General features: G+C 33.1%; 1 protein-coding gene across 1 annotated transcript in view; it reads right to left on the bottom strand.

Annotated features, from left to right (window-relative positions):
- Positions 1–10,146, bottom strand: part of LOC124364908 (DNA (cytosine-5)-methyltransferase 1-like) — a 49,053-nt gene extending 38,907 nt beyond the window's left edge. The window contains exons 1-6 of the mRNA XM_046820716.1: positions 9,989–10,146; positions 7,629–7,719; positions 6,161–6,283; positions 5,753–5,887; positions 1,661–2,060; positions 177–404 (exon numbers count right to left, since the gene is read on the bottom strand). Of these exons, the coding sequence (XP_046676672.1) occupies positions 177–404; positions 1,661–2,060; positions 5,753–5,887; positions 6,161–6,283; positions 7,629–7,719; positions 9,989–10,138 (1,127 nt within the window). The 5' untranslated portion in view covers positions 10,139–10,146. The remainder of the gene's footprint in view (positions 1–176; positions 405–1,660; positions 2,061–5,752; positions 5,888–6,160; positions 6,284–7,628; positions 7,720–9,988) is intronic.
- Between the last annotated feature and the right edge of the window lie 5,587 nt (positions 10,147–15,733).

Below are 15,733 nucleotides of genomic sequence, written 5' to 3'. Positions count from 1 at the left end.
TTAAACCTTTTTTTAAAGGGTAATAAGCTGGATGTAGCAAACTGAATAAAATTCATTTAAGTTGATTCTTAATCTAAATAACACTTGTAATTTTCCATTACTATAACCTATGTATTTTATACTACAATGTAAGACATACACTCTCAGTAAGAGTATAAAGACTGATATATCACTACCTAAACTGTGTGACTTTGTTCTGAGGCCGCTCATCATGCTCATTGATGTCTCCCTCATCGCCAGTGAACAGTGACAGCTTGGGGTCCGTGAGGGCGATATACTCCTCTACTGCGTCGTGAGGGTGACCCGGGTAGATTCTCAGGTCCGGGTCCGTTAACAGCTGTCGGCAGACATCACACTTGGCTGGAATCACTCTTCCTCCCTTCTCTGTCCCCACACTTGTCGAGCTGCTCACATAATTTTACAATTTGTTAATAATTTCAAATTATTGTAAATAAAATATTTTTGGTTTCTTTCTTTGTCAATACTCTTTAGTATTTTCTCAATATGAAAAGTTAAAAAAATTACAGTATACATTTTAATTCTTTTAAATAATTCCAAGCATTCAATGGGATCAAATTCAATCACTATCCAAAGGTCCATAATAACATTAAGGTGACACTGAAAATCATGTTAAACTGTTTTTGAAAATTTATCACAGTATGTTCCATTCAGGAAAAGGTCATTATTGCTGTGGCATTTTGGATAGTATTTTCTATCTTTGAAAACGAGACCCACAAACTCAAATTTGTCTGGACTGAGGTACCATGGTGGCGTCAAGTAGAGAGGTATTTTTAAGCCATCAAATATTTTATTATTTAATAATAAATCGTAGTTGTCACTATATTAAACGTTTATTTTCATCTCTAAGAATACCAAATAGACTTTGGATTCCAGAAATAAGTCTTAAAAATACTGATTATTTAATATTTACAACTTGTGTTTCAACTAATTAATTTGTAGTCAGCTTTTCTGATTAGTTGATTCGATTCCCACCAGTCTCTATTATTATTCTCTTTATTTTTATTACTATTAACAGACTCGGATTCCCTCTACTTTCTCACATTATTACATTTACTACATGTTTCACTATTATTATTTGGGAGATGAGCGAATTTGAGATTACAACATGTCAACACCATTAGCACCAAAGACGTCATAGCACTTTTTATATAAAAAGTAACATTACATGTACAAAAATTATGTTATTTAGCAATTTTATTACTATACATACGTCTGTATGTAATATATCAAGAATTTCAATGCAAATATTTGGTCAGTGTACTTTTTTTTATAAAAGTGATTACATTCCGTAATATAATGCTAAATGAATACAACAAGCTACAAAACTAAGTTTGGTGCTATACCCGTTACCCGTACGTGATTTCTCAATCACCTGTTATAAAATTATGATGTATTACAGTGCTTGAGAAAAAATAAAAGCTTTACTATAAGTTATTCTATGCTTCCTAGGTAGTTATTTGCAGGCTTTTTAGCTAGCTATTACAGGCTTCCTAGCTGTAATTTTGGCATTATCAATTATTGCAATATTCTTGTGACAGAGACATTTTTATCAAGAACAAATATAATGATCAGTGCAGTGGACTAAAATAAAACTAAGAATTGATTAGTAGGTCTAAAGGTAACAAATTAATAATCTTACTTCACTTTTGCTGACTCGTCATCTTCACTGTCTTCCTTTTTTATCTTTTTAGTTGGATTTTCGCTTTCATCTTCACTAAGTCCTTCAGTATTTTCCACGGTTTGCTCCACTTCACCTCCAATGTTTTCAGAGACTTCTTGGCACTTTTCAGACTCTGGTTCACTTTTAATTTGTGAAACTTCTTTAATTTCTTGTTGTTTAATTTCCTCAGTAACTACTTTTCCATTTTCCGATTTTTCAGAGTTAGCTGCTTTTGACTGTTTATTATCATCCACAGATTCATCAATTTTACCATTTGAATTTCCATTTTGAGGTTTATCATTTTTCTTGATCCATGAGGAAATTGTATTTTTCTGCAGGCTTTTCTGTCCATTTTGTTTAGCAGATTTCTTTCCAGGACCTAAAGCATACAATAAAACAAACATTAACAAGTAAACATTACTTTGTCTACTAAATATTCTTTCACACATATTAATACATTTAGGGAACGCCAACATATGATTGATTGGACTGCCGAGGTTCAGACTAAAGCCACCAACGTCCAATTGATCAGCCATTTAGGAAACAATGATTTTTAACTTTATTTAATGAAAACTTTCAACTGGTTACAAAAAATACAAAAATATAACTGAATTGGTAAAGTTTATTGAATCTTTATAGGCTTTGTCCATCTTTGTATAGACAAAGATTGATGGTATAGCCTACAGAGGCTATTATTAGCCTGTAGACGAAAAGGAATGTGTAACAGGAATATTCATGGATCTATCAAAAGCTTTTGATAGCATATATGACAATAATTTACTAAAAAAATTGAAAAAGATCAGGAACCAATAATACTTCATTAGGACTTATAAATCTAGTTTTAAAAGCCATTGTGAAACCCATTGTTATAACACTAGGAATAAGAATGAATGAATTTTACCTAAATATTCAACATAAAGTATTTCAGAAAGAATTCTTAAGCTGGAATAAAATTTCTGAAATCTGTTCCAAAAATAATATCAAATATTGAAGATATCAAGATGTTTAACCCTCCAAGTGATGACTAAACCACTTCTAAGTGCTAGGCCATTTTCGAGCATACGACATGTCTTTTAAAAAAAAAAAACTTTTTATATACAAATATATGTTCAAATTGCATGTATTACATATGGTTTTTTTTCACAATATGTTCTATAATATCAAGTAAAAATAAAAATGCTTACCTTTTATCATAAAAAAATCTGGTCCTGTTAACCGGTTGTGTAGTTTTTTATATTTTTATTTTTCAAAATCCTTGACGTATAGTTTTTTTTTTCAAAATGTAGTAGTCCTAATTCTAAATATATGCAAAATGTTCCAAATTTAATGCTGATTAAGAAACATATCACTTCATAACCTTTTGCACAACATATCACAATACTAATTGGTAAAAAACAAAAGTATGTTTTTTGCCCAAATTTTACTAAAATGTTTACCACATCAACAAGTGTCAGTAAGTAATTGAATAGTGATTATTGCCTCAATATAAACACATATTTAGTTACTGATATGAGTAAAAGTAAGGAAAATGACAGATAAAGTATTAAAAATACAGAAAAATGGCTTATATACATATTTACATTAGACTAAAAAAATTAGTCTGAGTCACTCTCTGGTGGGGGTGCTGCTCTCTTTCTTCTGCCTCCCCCTACAGGCCTCACAAAGTGTTGCAATTGATTGTAACAACCAGGGTGAACTACACAGAGACACCCGGGACACCAGTACCGACTGCGGGTTTGTTTTTGAGAGGTAGAGCATACTACGCACACACACGAAGTTTGACGCCAGGGAGTCGTACCAAGTTGTGCTCCCCATCTCCAGCTGGTCCTGGATGTATTTGTTGAGGAGGGTCATTTTGTACTTGCTGGTGATGATTTTCCTCAACAAGTGACTCAATAATGTTAACAGTGAAGCTGTGCCTAGACAAAGGATTGTCGGTGTTCCGTGCGTATAGAATGTACGCATTGAGTAGAGCCATGTCAGTGAAGTTGTCAAATAGTTTTCTCCAATATTTTTTAGTGGTTCTGGTGCATGTCAAATGGTAAATGGACTTATCTTTGGTGTCCACACCACCCATATTCAGATTATATTCACCAATGAGTTTTGGTTTTATAGCTTCTATGCCACTTTTCTTGCCGCGTATCAGAACATCATCAGCAGTAAATGCGGTCGACAACATATATACCGGTTTCCTGGTTTTTGTTTGTTTGTAGCCAACTAACAGGGTTTTATTCCTTCTGAAGTAAATGGTTTCAGTTGGTTTCAAATTAGTTTGGATGAGGGTTTTAGATAAGTCCTTAGACCTTTTGTTGACAGTTCCTGTTAGATATGTTTTTCTTCTGAGCAATGCGTTAGCTAAAGGAACTTTGGTATAGTAGTTGTCAGTGTACAAGTGGTAGTACTTATCTAACAAATCACACTTGTCTAAAACATGAACTACTACCTTTTCAGAAAAAGCCCTTTCGGAATTATCTTGTAAAAATCCTTTGCCGCTGTATAGTTCAGAATGAAGTACATAGCTTGATTTGCTATCGCACACCTCATATTTTTTAATTCCGAACCTGGCATGCCGCTTATTTGGTAGGTATTGGATGTAGGAGCAACAATTTTTCATGACCACCATCGACTCATCCAAACATATATTTTGTTCTGGGGTGAAATATCTTTTGAAGCTTCTGTTCATGGAATCATAGAAGGGTCTAATTTTGTACCAAGGATTGTGTCCAGGCTCGCCTTTACGGATTGCTTTCAAAGGGCTGACATGAAAGTTTGTTTGAATTGACTGAAATCTATTTAGTGACATGACAGTAGCAAAAAAAGGAACTTTCTGAGACTTGGAAGTTGACCAATAATTTTTATAATTGTTTTTGAAATTCAGACCCATGTTCATAACTAGTGCAATATACCCCTTCATTTCAGCTTTAGAAATATCTACCCATTTTTTGATCCTACTGTGTTGGGTTAGTGTACCAGAATTTCTTTTCTTCCTTAACTTAGCATTGGCATATCATTAGTCTCCTTTACTAAGAGGTTCCAAATTGTATCAGTAAAAAATAAAAAGAAATACTGGAGAGGTAGGCTATTTCTGGATGGTAAATTCTTTGGTCCAGTATGCCTAGGTACAGAATCTGAATCTATATCAATAGGTGGTTCAGTTGGATAGGTGCGTAGCCAATTTCCATTTGGTGGATTAGGCATATTACCTGCAGGTGATTGTGGTGGAGTAGGCCTAGGCTCATTGTCAGAATCTAAATCATTTGTTGGTGGCTGAGTAGGCCTATGCCTGGGAAGTGTCACATTTGAAGTAGTAGAGGCTGGATTTTCATTGTCAGAGTCACTGTAATTATTAGTGTCTAAAGCCAGGTTATAATCATCACCACTCCCTGATGAAACATGCGAGGCATCACTTGGTACAACTTCAATGTCGGTTTCGATGTCACCTGTATTTTGACTTTCATCGCTATCATTTCCACTCAAATCGTCATCAAAACAGCGCCTAATGGCACTTGAATTACTAAGTTCACTCATAGCATAAATAATAACTCAATAAACAATAATATAAGTCACTTACAAATCAAAAGAACGAAGCAAAACAACAACGTCACGGTCACAGGGCGTCAGCTGCGAGACGACCGTAACAGACAAACACGCATCGAAATCAGCTGACTATTCTTCTTACTCTTTCTCGCAACCTTCTGAATTACATAGTTCTAATTACGTTACCAGATAGGGAATTTATTCCTACATGTATTTATTGAGCGAACCGTTCGTCTGTGATATGAAAAAAACGAACATATCGCACAGTGCGATAGTAGCACTTTGAGGGTTAAACTGAAGATAAAAGACTATTTATTTACAAATTCATTTCAAGAATTTTATACAATGAATTGTTATGAAACCTTCATTACTTTAATATTACTAAAGTAACTTAGTTGTAGTTGACACGATTTATTGTACTTATGTGCATAATATAAATCACGATAATTTGACTTTGTACCAACATATTGACTGTTCTAGGATTACACATTCTAACAATAATCCAGATACATTACAAAGGAACAGCATTCCTACCTTTTGGAGAGGAACCATTATGATCAGTGTCATCTTTATCAACAATTAGCTTCTTTGCTGATGTCCTTGAAGACCCTGGTTTAGGTTCTTCATCAGATGATTTTCTTTTATTTGACTCACCTCTGGAAGGTCTTTCTGTAACAAGATTTGGCCCCAAATGAGGGCTGCCTTCATCACAGTGTAATGAATTTAAAAAAAAAGGCAGTAGAGAAAAATACACTTAAAATGTCTCTATGCAACTCACTGAATGCTAAAATTGAATGAGTTGCTGTAAACAAGTAAAAAGATGAGTAAGATCTCTAATCTATAACAATTAAAATGTCATTGTTAAATCACCGAAAAATTAATAATTTGTTCTCGATTAAATAACTAACATTCTTGATTAAAGTTTATGGTAATATTCAGTACCTTTGGGTGAAGCTTTAAATGCTGCTAACTTTTTAGCAGCCGAGCTTGGAGTTCTGGAAGGCCCAGCTATTTGATCATCGGGGTCAGATAATGGCTTATTTCTCGAGTTTCTAGACGCTCTCCCTGTAACATAGATCAAATGTTTAATTACATTGGTTACAAAGAATATTCAAAGATGCAATAAATTATGATTTAACAATGAATCAATTGTTAAGTTTATTCTAATCTGATGCTGATAAGAAAATCTTTTTAAAATAAAACATATCATTATCCATCAATAAAACTAAAAATTTGTTTATAGATATTTATGAAGAATCATAATTATTTCTTATGAACTTTTCAGTATGGTTAGTGGAGAGATGACAGACTAAAACCTTTACAACAAATTGTTTTAAGCACTGGCCCAAACAAATGTGTTTGATAAAAGCTAATTTACTTTTTTAAGATTCTTCCTGATGTACCTTTGTAATAACTAGGAAGAAGCACGGATAAGCCTCATGACAAACCACTCAACAATAACAAAATAACTTGCTCATCCTAATAATATTATACATGCGAAAGTGTCTTTGTTTGTTTGTTTTGCTTTCACACGTAAACTATTCAACCTTTTGTAATGTAATTTTACATGGACATTCTTAGGGTCCTGGTATGAATATAGACATATTATTATTTCAAAAATCCCTCTGGACTATACCCCATTGGTCTCTAAAGTAGTGAAAAATCTTGTCATGTAAAGTACTAAATATTAACTGAAAGAGTCTGTTAAATATAATCAACTATTCTGTGTAAACATTGTTTAATGACAGCACAGCCATATAATTAATTATTTTAATTACAATTTTAAATTTGTTTACGTTTATAGTGTGAAAGCATAGAGTGAGCTTGATAACACTGAGCACAGAGTTAGAAAATATCCAGATAAAAAAAATTAAAAGTTTTAGTAGTAAATATATGTACTTTAACTGTACATTTTTAGCAAATATTAAGTATTAGATATAAAAAAACATCTAACTTTTACTTTAAATTTAAAGACTATTATAAAACTCATCTTGGTTGTTTTTTGACAGAAGTAGGATTCTCAGTTCTGTGTTTTTGTTGATTGGGAAACAAGATAAAATCAACTATGGAACAAAAGATACTAAGACTGGAGTAAATTACAATGGCCATAAAAATATACAAATTTTGACAAATTTTCTTGAACATGGCAACAAAGCAAACTCAACATTGGTGTCGGAAATATAATTCACTAGATCCAGCAGTGCTCATACATACACTTGCAAAGCCTCCAAAATTTCGTGCGAAGCTGTGGGTAACTGATAGTATCTATATAAACAGATTATACTCACTTTACACTATTTTACAAAGATGGCTTTGTGTTTATTCCAATATCAAAATTATTGAAAATGGCATAGAATAAAAATATATACTTTATTATTATTTCTTAACTCATTTACTAGATTTGACCCACCATACGTCCGGGGCGAGCCACTAAACTTGACGGGTGAACGAACATGAAGGTTTAACTGGAGAATGTTCATAACCTCTGAGCAGTAATCATTCTGTAACATTCATCGTTCTCATTAAAATATCACAATCACAACTGTAAAAATACACACAATACTGTAGAAGTAACTGAGGTGAACCAAAGTGATCATTTGGGATAACACGAGTTTCAATCAGTAGAGACAATTTTACAAATACTGAGACTGGCTTGAGACGTTTAATAAGCTCGAACAATTCAACTTTAAGCACGTCTTCTGTAAATGGGATATTTTTTACAACATCCAGGCTTGCATATCAGCTTTATTTTTGCTATTAGAGGCTCTTATGCATATGAATAAGACACAAAGCATTGTCTATGATACTACAGTTGTTTCTGGAGGATTTGGTATAAACTTTTCTGTTAACCATTTAACGTGCCATCATGTACCATTCATTTTGTGATAATTACCAGTTTTGTCGTGAGCTTACCACAATGTCAGTCAGATCCTGAAAAAACACAATTCTCCACCTGCACGTAACATTATCTAACGGATCCCTATGTTGATGGGCACAGCAGCACCGGTATTTGAATGATCAAACCATCCTTTTTTTTTGCCACATAAGAAATGTCAATGTATGACTCGTTACATATGGTTGGATGGCCTTCTGCTCGAAACTTGTTAAGTTTTTTTAAACACAAATCTTTGGATAGGACATATCAAGGGATTCCATCAATACTTTTTTATTGGTTTTAATTTTTCTCCATTGTAGACCATTCTTGTAAGAATCTACCTTATACTGGTTCTGGAACCTGTAAAGTTTATATCTGCTTGCATTTTTATCAGAAAATTTCTACAACTTTGCAATTTGCCTAACCACACTTATATCAAAATCATCCAGACCAGTTACACGTTTTGGGCAATTTCTTTTTTTTGGAGTTTCGAATGATGTAGTGACGCCCTCTAATAATAATAATAATCTTTATTCAAAATAAGATGCATATGTATGTAAAAATACACGTAACAACAACAAACACAATAAAACAACAAAGTATAATTTTCAAACTACATGTTATGTGAATAAATGGATCCCCTAGGAAATGCCTTAAAGGGGTTACTTGAATATATTTTAATTATTGTAAAGACAGTTGTGCACAACAGTTTTTAAAATGTTATTAAAATAATAACAATAGAAGATAAATAACACGATAATACCAATGAGTTATATAACAAAGAAAACAAAAATATCAAAAACCTGTTACTAGTACCAATATCTCATTCTTTTCTAAAATCTTGGTTAACAGACCAATTAAAGCTGATAAATTAATGAAAATAATTTGAAAAAATACCCAAAAAAATTTATCATGATAAATGTAATCGCACCAATGATTTAATGAAATGTAACATATGTTAAAATTAATATTCCATTTGATACAACACATTAATTATACACATACACACTAATATACACATATACACACTCACAACACAGCATGCACATGTACATATACCCATACATATGAAGAAAACTTAAGTAATGGCAACTCAACAGTTTAAAATTATAATAAATCCTCAATATTTTCAGTTTTGCATACCCATTTATTATTTATTAAGTTTTACAATGTAACTAAGTTTTTCTTTATACTGAAGAAATTTGTTTATGGCTAAGTTATAAAGTGGTGGTGCATTGTAAGTGTAAAATTGCTTTTACATAGTTAAATATGGTCTTGGAAGTGGAATAGAAAAATTATTTCATAATTCATCTAACACTATTGTCCTTTTTCTGCGCACTTATTCTGGTTTGCGTACTTTATGACGCACCAGCTGCTACTTCAGCTTTCATAAAAGCCATAACTTTGGAAATCACTTCTTCAGGACTGGCTGTTGTACAATTTGTGGCCAAACGTGGAGGGGTAGCCATGCTATTGTTTTGGTCAAAGTGTGTGAATAAAACTATGAGTAAAACTCAGCAAAAGAACAAGCACAAAAAGAAATGGAGGAACAACACACGTGAAAAAATTGACAGCAGTCATAGCACTAAGTTTATTTGGCACTGACTGTACCTGTACTCTAGCAAGGAATGAAGTTGGAATAGTAACTTATGAGCATGTCTTAATCACTATGTACGGTGGCTGGCTCGTTTAGTACTGTGATGTCAGCACTTTGAGGGTTGCAAATAATGCTGAAAATGGGATGACCATTGGGAATATTTACAAATGCAAATATCTACAGTTAAAACAGTTGATGCAGTAAACCATGAACATAATACTAACCTAATTTAATAAAAATACGGGCAATGAAATTGAAAAATATGGTTAGAGAAAGTGGAATTATCAGGCCTACTTACTTCCAATATATTTGTAGACTCCAGATCAGTTTGCAGTTGTTGTACTTGATCAACTATGGAGGTCTGCACATGAGGTTTCAGCAAAGTCCACTTTTTGTCGCAATATTCCTTTTTGGCCAGGGCACTATTTTGCATTTCTTCCTCTAGCATCTCCAACCTATAAAATAAACCAATAAATTGTAATGACATAATGAAAAAATGTAAACTGTTTTTAAAAGAAAAGTTTGCTGTAGAAAACTAAAACACCAAGTTATCACAGGCACTAAATTTAAAAAACTCTTACAAATATAACAAATGGTTATTGAACTTGCTCCATTTCACAAAGCCTAGATATCGTCATCTCTTTATCAGTAGGCAACCATAAACATAAAACTTCAAAACTGGACCTGCCCCAGAAAATCGCTTCATATGTGTGAGACTGTCGCTACAAGTCATGGATTTCAATAATTACTAAGCAAGCCATTACATGAAGATATTTATTAAATAACAGTTCTGTGCGGTCCTTTACACAACATAACTCAGTATATTGATCTAAGAGAACAAGGGTTCTAATTTGGACACGAAAACAATCTGAGATCACAATTCACATATAAAAAGGACAGAGAATTTGACTGGCAGGGAGAATAGGTCTACCACTGCATTTGAGGGTAATTTTAATTACCCTTTTTCAGTACTTATTCCTGTTTTTCATGATTTTTGCTCGTCTTTTTTTGTCCATAGTTGCTACCTCTAGGGTAGAATTTTATTCTTAGTTTTTCCAGTTATTTCAGTCTTGTATGCCATTGTGCCCAAACAACTTCTTTGGGCATCTCAGTGTTTATTTTGTTCTGTAATTAATTTTAAGCAGCAGACGCTGATCTTTCTCTTAGTGGTAGTGACTAGTGATTGTAATTTTCTGTATAATGAATAAATACTGTTAGTATCATGAGTGCACTTTAAAGTAGATTACTATCATTGTTTTAAAGTAAAGAACAAAAACTTTGTCTTCTTTCACTTCGTAACAAAATTCTATGTGTACTTATTTCAAGTATGAGTGAAACTTCAAGTCAATAACAAAGCAAATGATTTTAATTTTGAATTTACTTTCAAACACGATTTTACTTTGAACTAATTTTTCAGTGATAATATCGAACTGAATTAAGTTTTAGGCTTTTCAAATCGTACTGTAGTGAAGCTATACTTTTACATGTAAAATAAATGTATTTGTTTCAGATTACATAAAATAACTAAACTTTATTTAAACGATGTCTGAACAGCATAGTACTTACGATTACTTGAGCCAATCTGAAATGCTATTTATGCAGGTACTGATGCCGTAAAAATTACACTTCACTCATTAATAAAAAAGTAATAGTTTGTTTGATTTCAACTTAAATAGTACACGATTTTTCCATTATATTCCTAATATCACTGTTCAAAACAAGTCTTCTCAAGATCGTTTTTAGATATGTTGTGTTTGCTCTTACTTTTCTTAGTGAAAGTAATGAGTCAGACTCGGAGCAGAAAGGTTGTGTGCCGGCTGTGCTGCGTAGTTTGTTATCTACTTCTTTAACAGGTAAGAGTTCATGCAGAGTTTTGTCCTTGCATGACTTCGCCTGCTTTCTCGTGTGTATGGTTAAATCAGTGAATTTATTTATTTAATGTTTTTATTATTTTTTTAGCTTAGTTCATGCTTATTGATATTCTGATTCTTCAAGGCAGTGTTGTAGTAAAGTGGAAATTATGTCTGACTGTAAAGTTTGTGTGAAATCGTTGAAAAACGTTAAGTGAAAAATTACATGTGCTGACTGTAAAGGTTCATTTCATCCCAAATGTATAAACCTTAGCAATGAAGATGTTAAGTACTTAGTTGATGAGGAACAAGTTTGGCGCTGTGATCCTTGTTCCAAAGCGCGCGGCGCCAAAGTATGAAGATGGAATCTACTGGAGGGCAAGTTTCTTACGATGATATATTCAAGATGTTTACTGAGTTGAAAGATGACTTTAAACGCGTCGAAACTAGTTTGGGAGCTTCTTTAAATCCGTGTCACGAAGAAATATCTGAAACAAAAGGTACATTATTGTCAGTCAGCAGAAGAAGCAGTTGGAGAGTTTGCTGATTACCGTTGAGGAGCTTAGAAGTGAAAACATCATCCTGCGCAAGAAGTTGGCCCAGGCTGAGGAGAGGGCTGACGACGCGGAGCAGTTTTCTCGCCGGAATACTGTCGAGATCCACGGCGTACCTTATAATAAGGGAGAAGATGTACTGACAGTGGTGAAGATGGTCGGCCCGCGCACTTGACTACCCAGTGGAGGATATGATGGTGGACGCGTGTCATCGGCTGAGGGCCAGAGACAGCAGTGACAGGCCACCAGGCATTGTCGTCAAGATGGTGCGACGGATCGACGCGGAGGGACTTCTGCATAAGCGGCGTGTGAAGCGTAATCTGAACAGCCACGATCTGGGGATGACGGACAACCCTGCCGTGGTCGTGTATGTCAACGAGAGCTTCAGCGCAGGGAGACTGCTGAACACCGCGCGCCAAGCCAAGAGTGTGGGGGGGGGGGGGGGTGGGGGGGGGGGGGGGTGGGGGGGGGGGGGGGTGGGGGGGGGGGGGGGTGGGGGGGGGGGGGGGTGGGGGGGGGGGGGGGTGATTGCTATAATAACTACTTTGAGTGATAAATATTATTTTTCCTCGATATTTTTGTTCTTATTGTCTTTTGTCTAACGCCATTTCATTGTTTTCTATACATATATGTTGTTAATATTAGTAATGTTTCGCTTCTTTGGTAGAGTTAAACATACCATGTTTCTTTCTTGGACTGTGGTAGCATGTATTTAACATTTGTTGTAAAATGGTGTATACCGTTTATGAATAAGTAAATAAATAAATAAGTTTCACGCATTGTTTTAGAAAGGTTCATAATAATTAATTAGAATTAAAATTAAGTTAATTTAGGGTAATAGGTAACAGCACTTCCCTGTGTCCTGATGATAAAGGAGTAAATCAAATGATATAACAGTAAAATATAATTGTAAAATATTTTCAACTTTTATTAGCTGAAGTTTGGAGAAACTTAGTTTTGAAAATGTCATGTAGAGAAATATTTCTCGTAAAAAAATATATTCTGCATGCCAAAGTAATGTTTGCTCTTTTATCACGATCATAAAAACACGGATTAAGAAACATATATTAGAAAATAAGTATATAATTTCAGGTATTGCAAAATTCCTCTGGTCTAAGTTTTCTGATTTCCTAGTAAAATTTGGCTTGTTGCCTCTATACGAAAAAAATATTTCTTCTGGTAGTTCAAAGCGAAAGATCAATAGGTACAATGAATACATTAATCAAATCAAAGAGACAAATTTTGGTTTTAATCATACAGAAAATTCATTATTAGGACGTTAAGATGACATGATTGTTTCAAAAATGTGTAATTGTTAAGTTTTATAAACCCAGTAACGTCACGTTTTTAAGATTCGCAATTGTCATATTTCATCAGGTACGTGACTCAAATATCTAATACCTAAATACTATCTTAGTTAAAATAATTAATCATAAAAACGATTCATGATAACAGTTGGTGACGCAAATTGTTTGATACTTTAGTGCACTGTATAATTGTTATTATTATGTGAAATAAAATACAGGTCATGATAATGTTGCCATACTAATGAAAACAAGTTATTGACAACTGACTGCGTACATTAAATTGCGATCGTCACGTGAGACACAAGATGGAGACAAGTTCAACAAAGGAGAGTGAGTATTTTCATCTAACTAATATATATAATAATATAATATATCTGTATTCATATTAATAATATGGCACATTATTCAAGATATAAAAATAGTTTCTTCTCCATTGGTAAATAAATAAATAAATAAAATAAGTAAAATCACTCACTAGTTTGCTAGCTAATACCAATTACTCTACATTAAAAAAAGGTTTCACTTTAAGTATTTTAGAACGTGGCAAAAAAGGTTTAGTATTATGACTATAAGATTATTTATATGTTATTTCTATTTTTGAGTAGCTAAATTAAGAGTTTAAATTTGAATTAAGTAAAATTTAAAATCAACAGCGAAGAAGTGCGTAATGGTTTGACAATGTAAACCAAACGTTACGTTCCATTTCATTTCGGTTTGCCAAGAATGCTATTGTTAAGAATTCTATAGAAATACTCAAAGCAATTGTGTACAAGGCCACAATAACTTATTGTCAATACCGTACAACTTGCTTTCACGTACCTTATTGTATTGAATGTCACTAAGTGGCTACCAAGAGACCTATTCGACACTATTCAAAAGACGCAGTTCTTTTCTTCTAAGGTGAAAATAACTAGCAGCTTCCACTAAACATACCATGTTATCAAGAATGTACCACGTTTTTACCTTTATTAATATAAGCACTGAAATTTCAGGCCATGCATATATACTCAGTATGACCTTCATTGTGATAACAGCGTGTATTATTAAAATATACATAGAAGAAGCCAAGATGCTTAAAGTTTTTTCATTGAATACACAAAGTACAATAAATTCTGCAATTAGGATAATTGTGTAAATTTATGACTTGTACTATTAAACTGTTGTGACGCATTCTTTAGCTGTGAAAGGCTATCCAAACGACTACTGAATCCTAAATACTACAGTAAGATATTAAGATTTCAATATTGTTAACAAACTAGTGTTACCAAAGTATATATTTATCGTTAAGATTATCAAGAAAATTATGTTAACGTAAACTCTCTTGTAAACTGTTGCCAGTACACGTGGAATAGTGTAAACATTATTGAAAATAAGTCCGTTCGAAATTACTACATAATAATTTAAAACAATTTTTTTATATTACTCTTCTTTTCTTCGTACTGAAGTATTGTAAATAATGGCTCCCTAAAACACGTTTGTCCTCATTTTCATGTTTATCCGTAACGTACGCTATAAATATACAATCTCAATGAAGCCAATAACCATGTGTGCAAACATTTATAGCTTTGTTCATTAAAGTGGGTTTTATAAGAGTTACAATACTATTTTAATGCTTTAGTTTGTTTAAATCGATCACTAAGGACGTATCTTCAAACACACATAAACTCTACATTTCAGGAGCCAAACTATACCATCGTCAGATTTCAGCAACTACACTTCCTGGATGATAAAATGGAGTTTAGCGAATATCTGTACGCTTTCTATTTCAGTGATAATATGATTAATAATTCATTGTTCAAAAGGCCCTAAAGGAAGTAAAACGTTTCAAGAAAAGTTACTCATAAGTAATAAAGTCTCACGGCCTTAATTTCCATCATATATCGTTTTTTGCCGTCGTGATGTGTTGCAGAGTAATCTAGTGTTCTCTCTCTACACAGCCAATATAATTCTTACCTTGTTAGTTAAATTATCTCATTAAATAAGGATAAATCTATGTAATGGACAATCAGGACAGGACTTAAATACATCGTTCTTTTAACCATTTATGTTGTTACTATAAAAATAATTATAGTTTGTAAAATTTATCAGCGCGCATACGTTATTACATTTTATTACTCCAACAGAACATAGATAACTGTAAATTGATAAACCATAATTAAATTTTAGCAGTATTCCACGCTTATGTCAAGTAACAAACGTTGCAAAGGTTGCATGAAAAATATGTTGCATCTTGAAATGAGCGGTATGACACTACCATAGTTCTAGAAAATATACTATTAATATAACCTTTAAGTAAAAAAATCACGTACTACTGCACCAAATATTATACTAA

The sequence above is a fragment of the Homalodisca vitripennis genome, chromosome 6 (assembly GCF_021130785.1).
Source record: "Homalodisca vitripennis isolate AUS2020 chromosome 6, UT_GWSS_2.1, whole genome shotgun sequence".
NCBI lineage: Eukaryota > Metazoa > Arthropoda > Insecta > Hemiptera > Cicadellidae > Homalodisca > Homalodisca vitripennis.
Note: the sequence above shows the minus strand (reverse complement) of the source record. Positions and strands in the feature narration are given on the sequence as shown.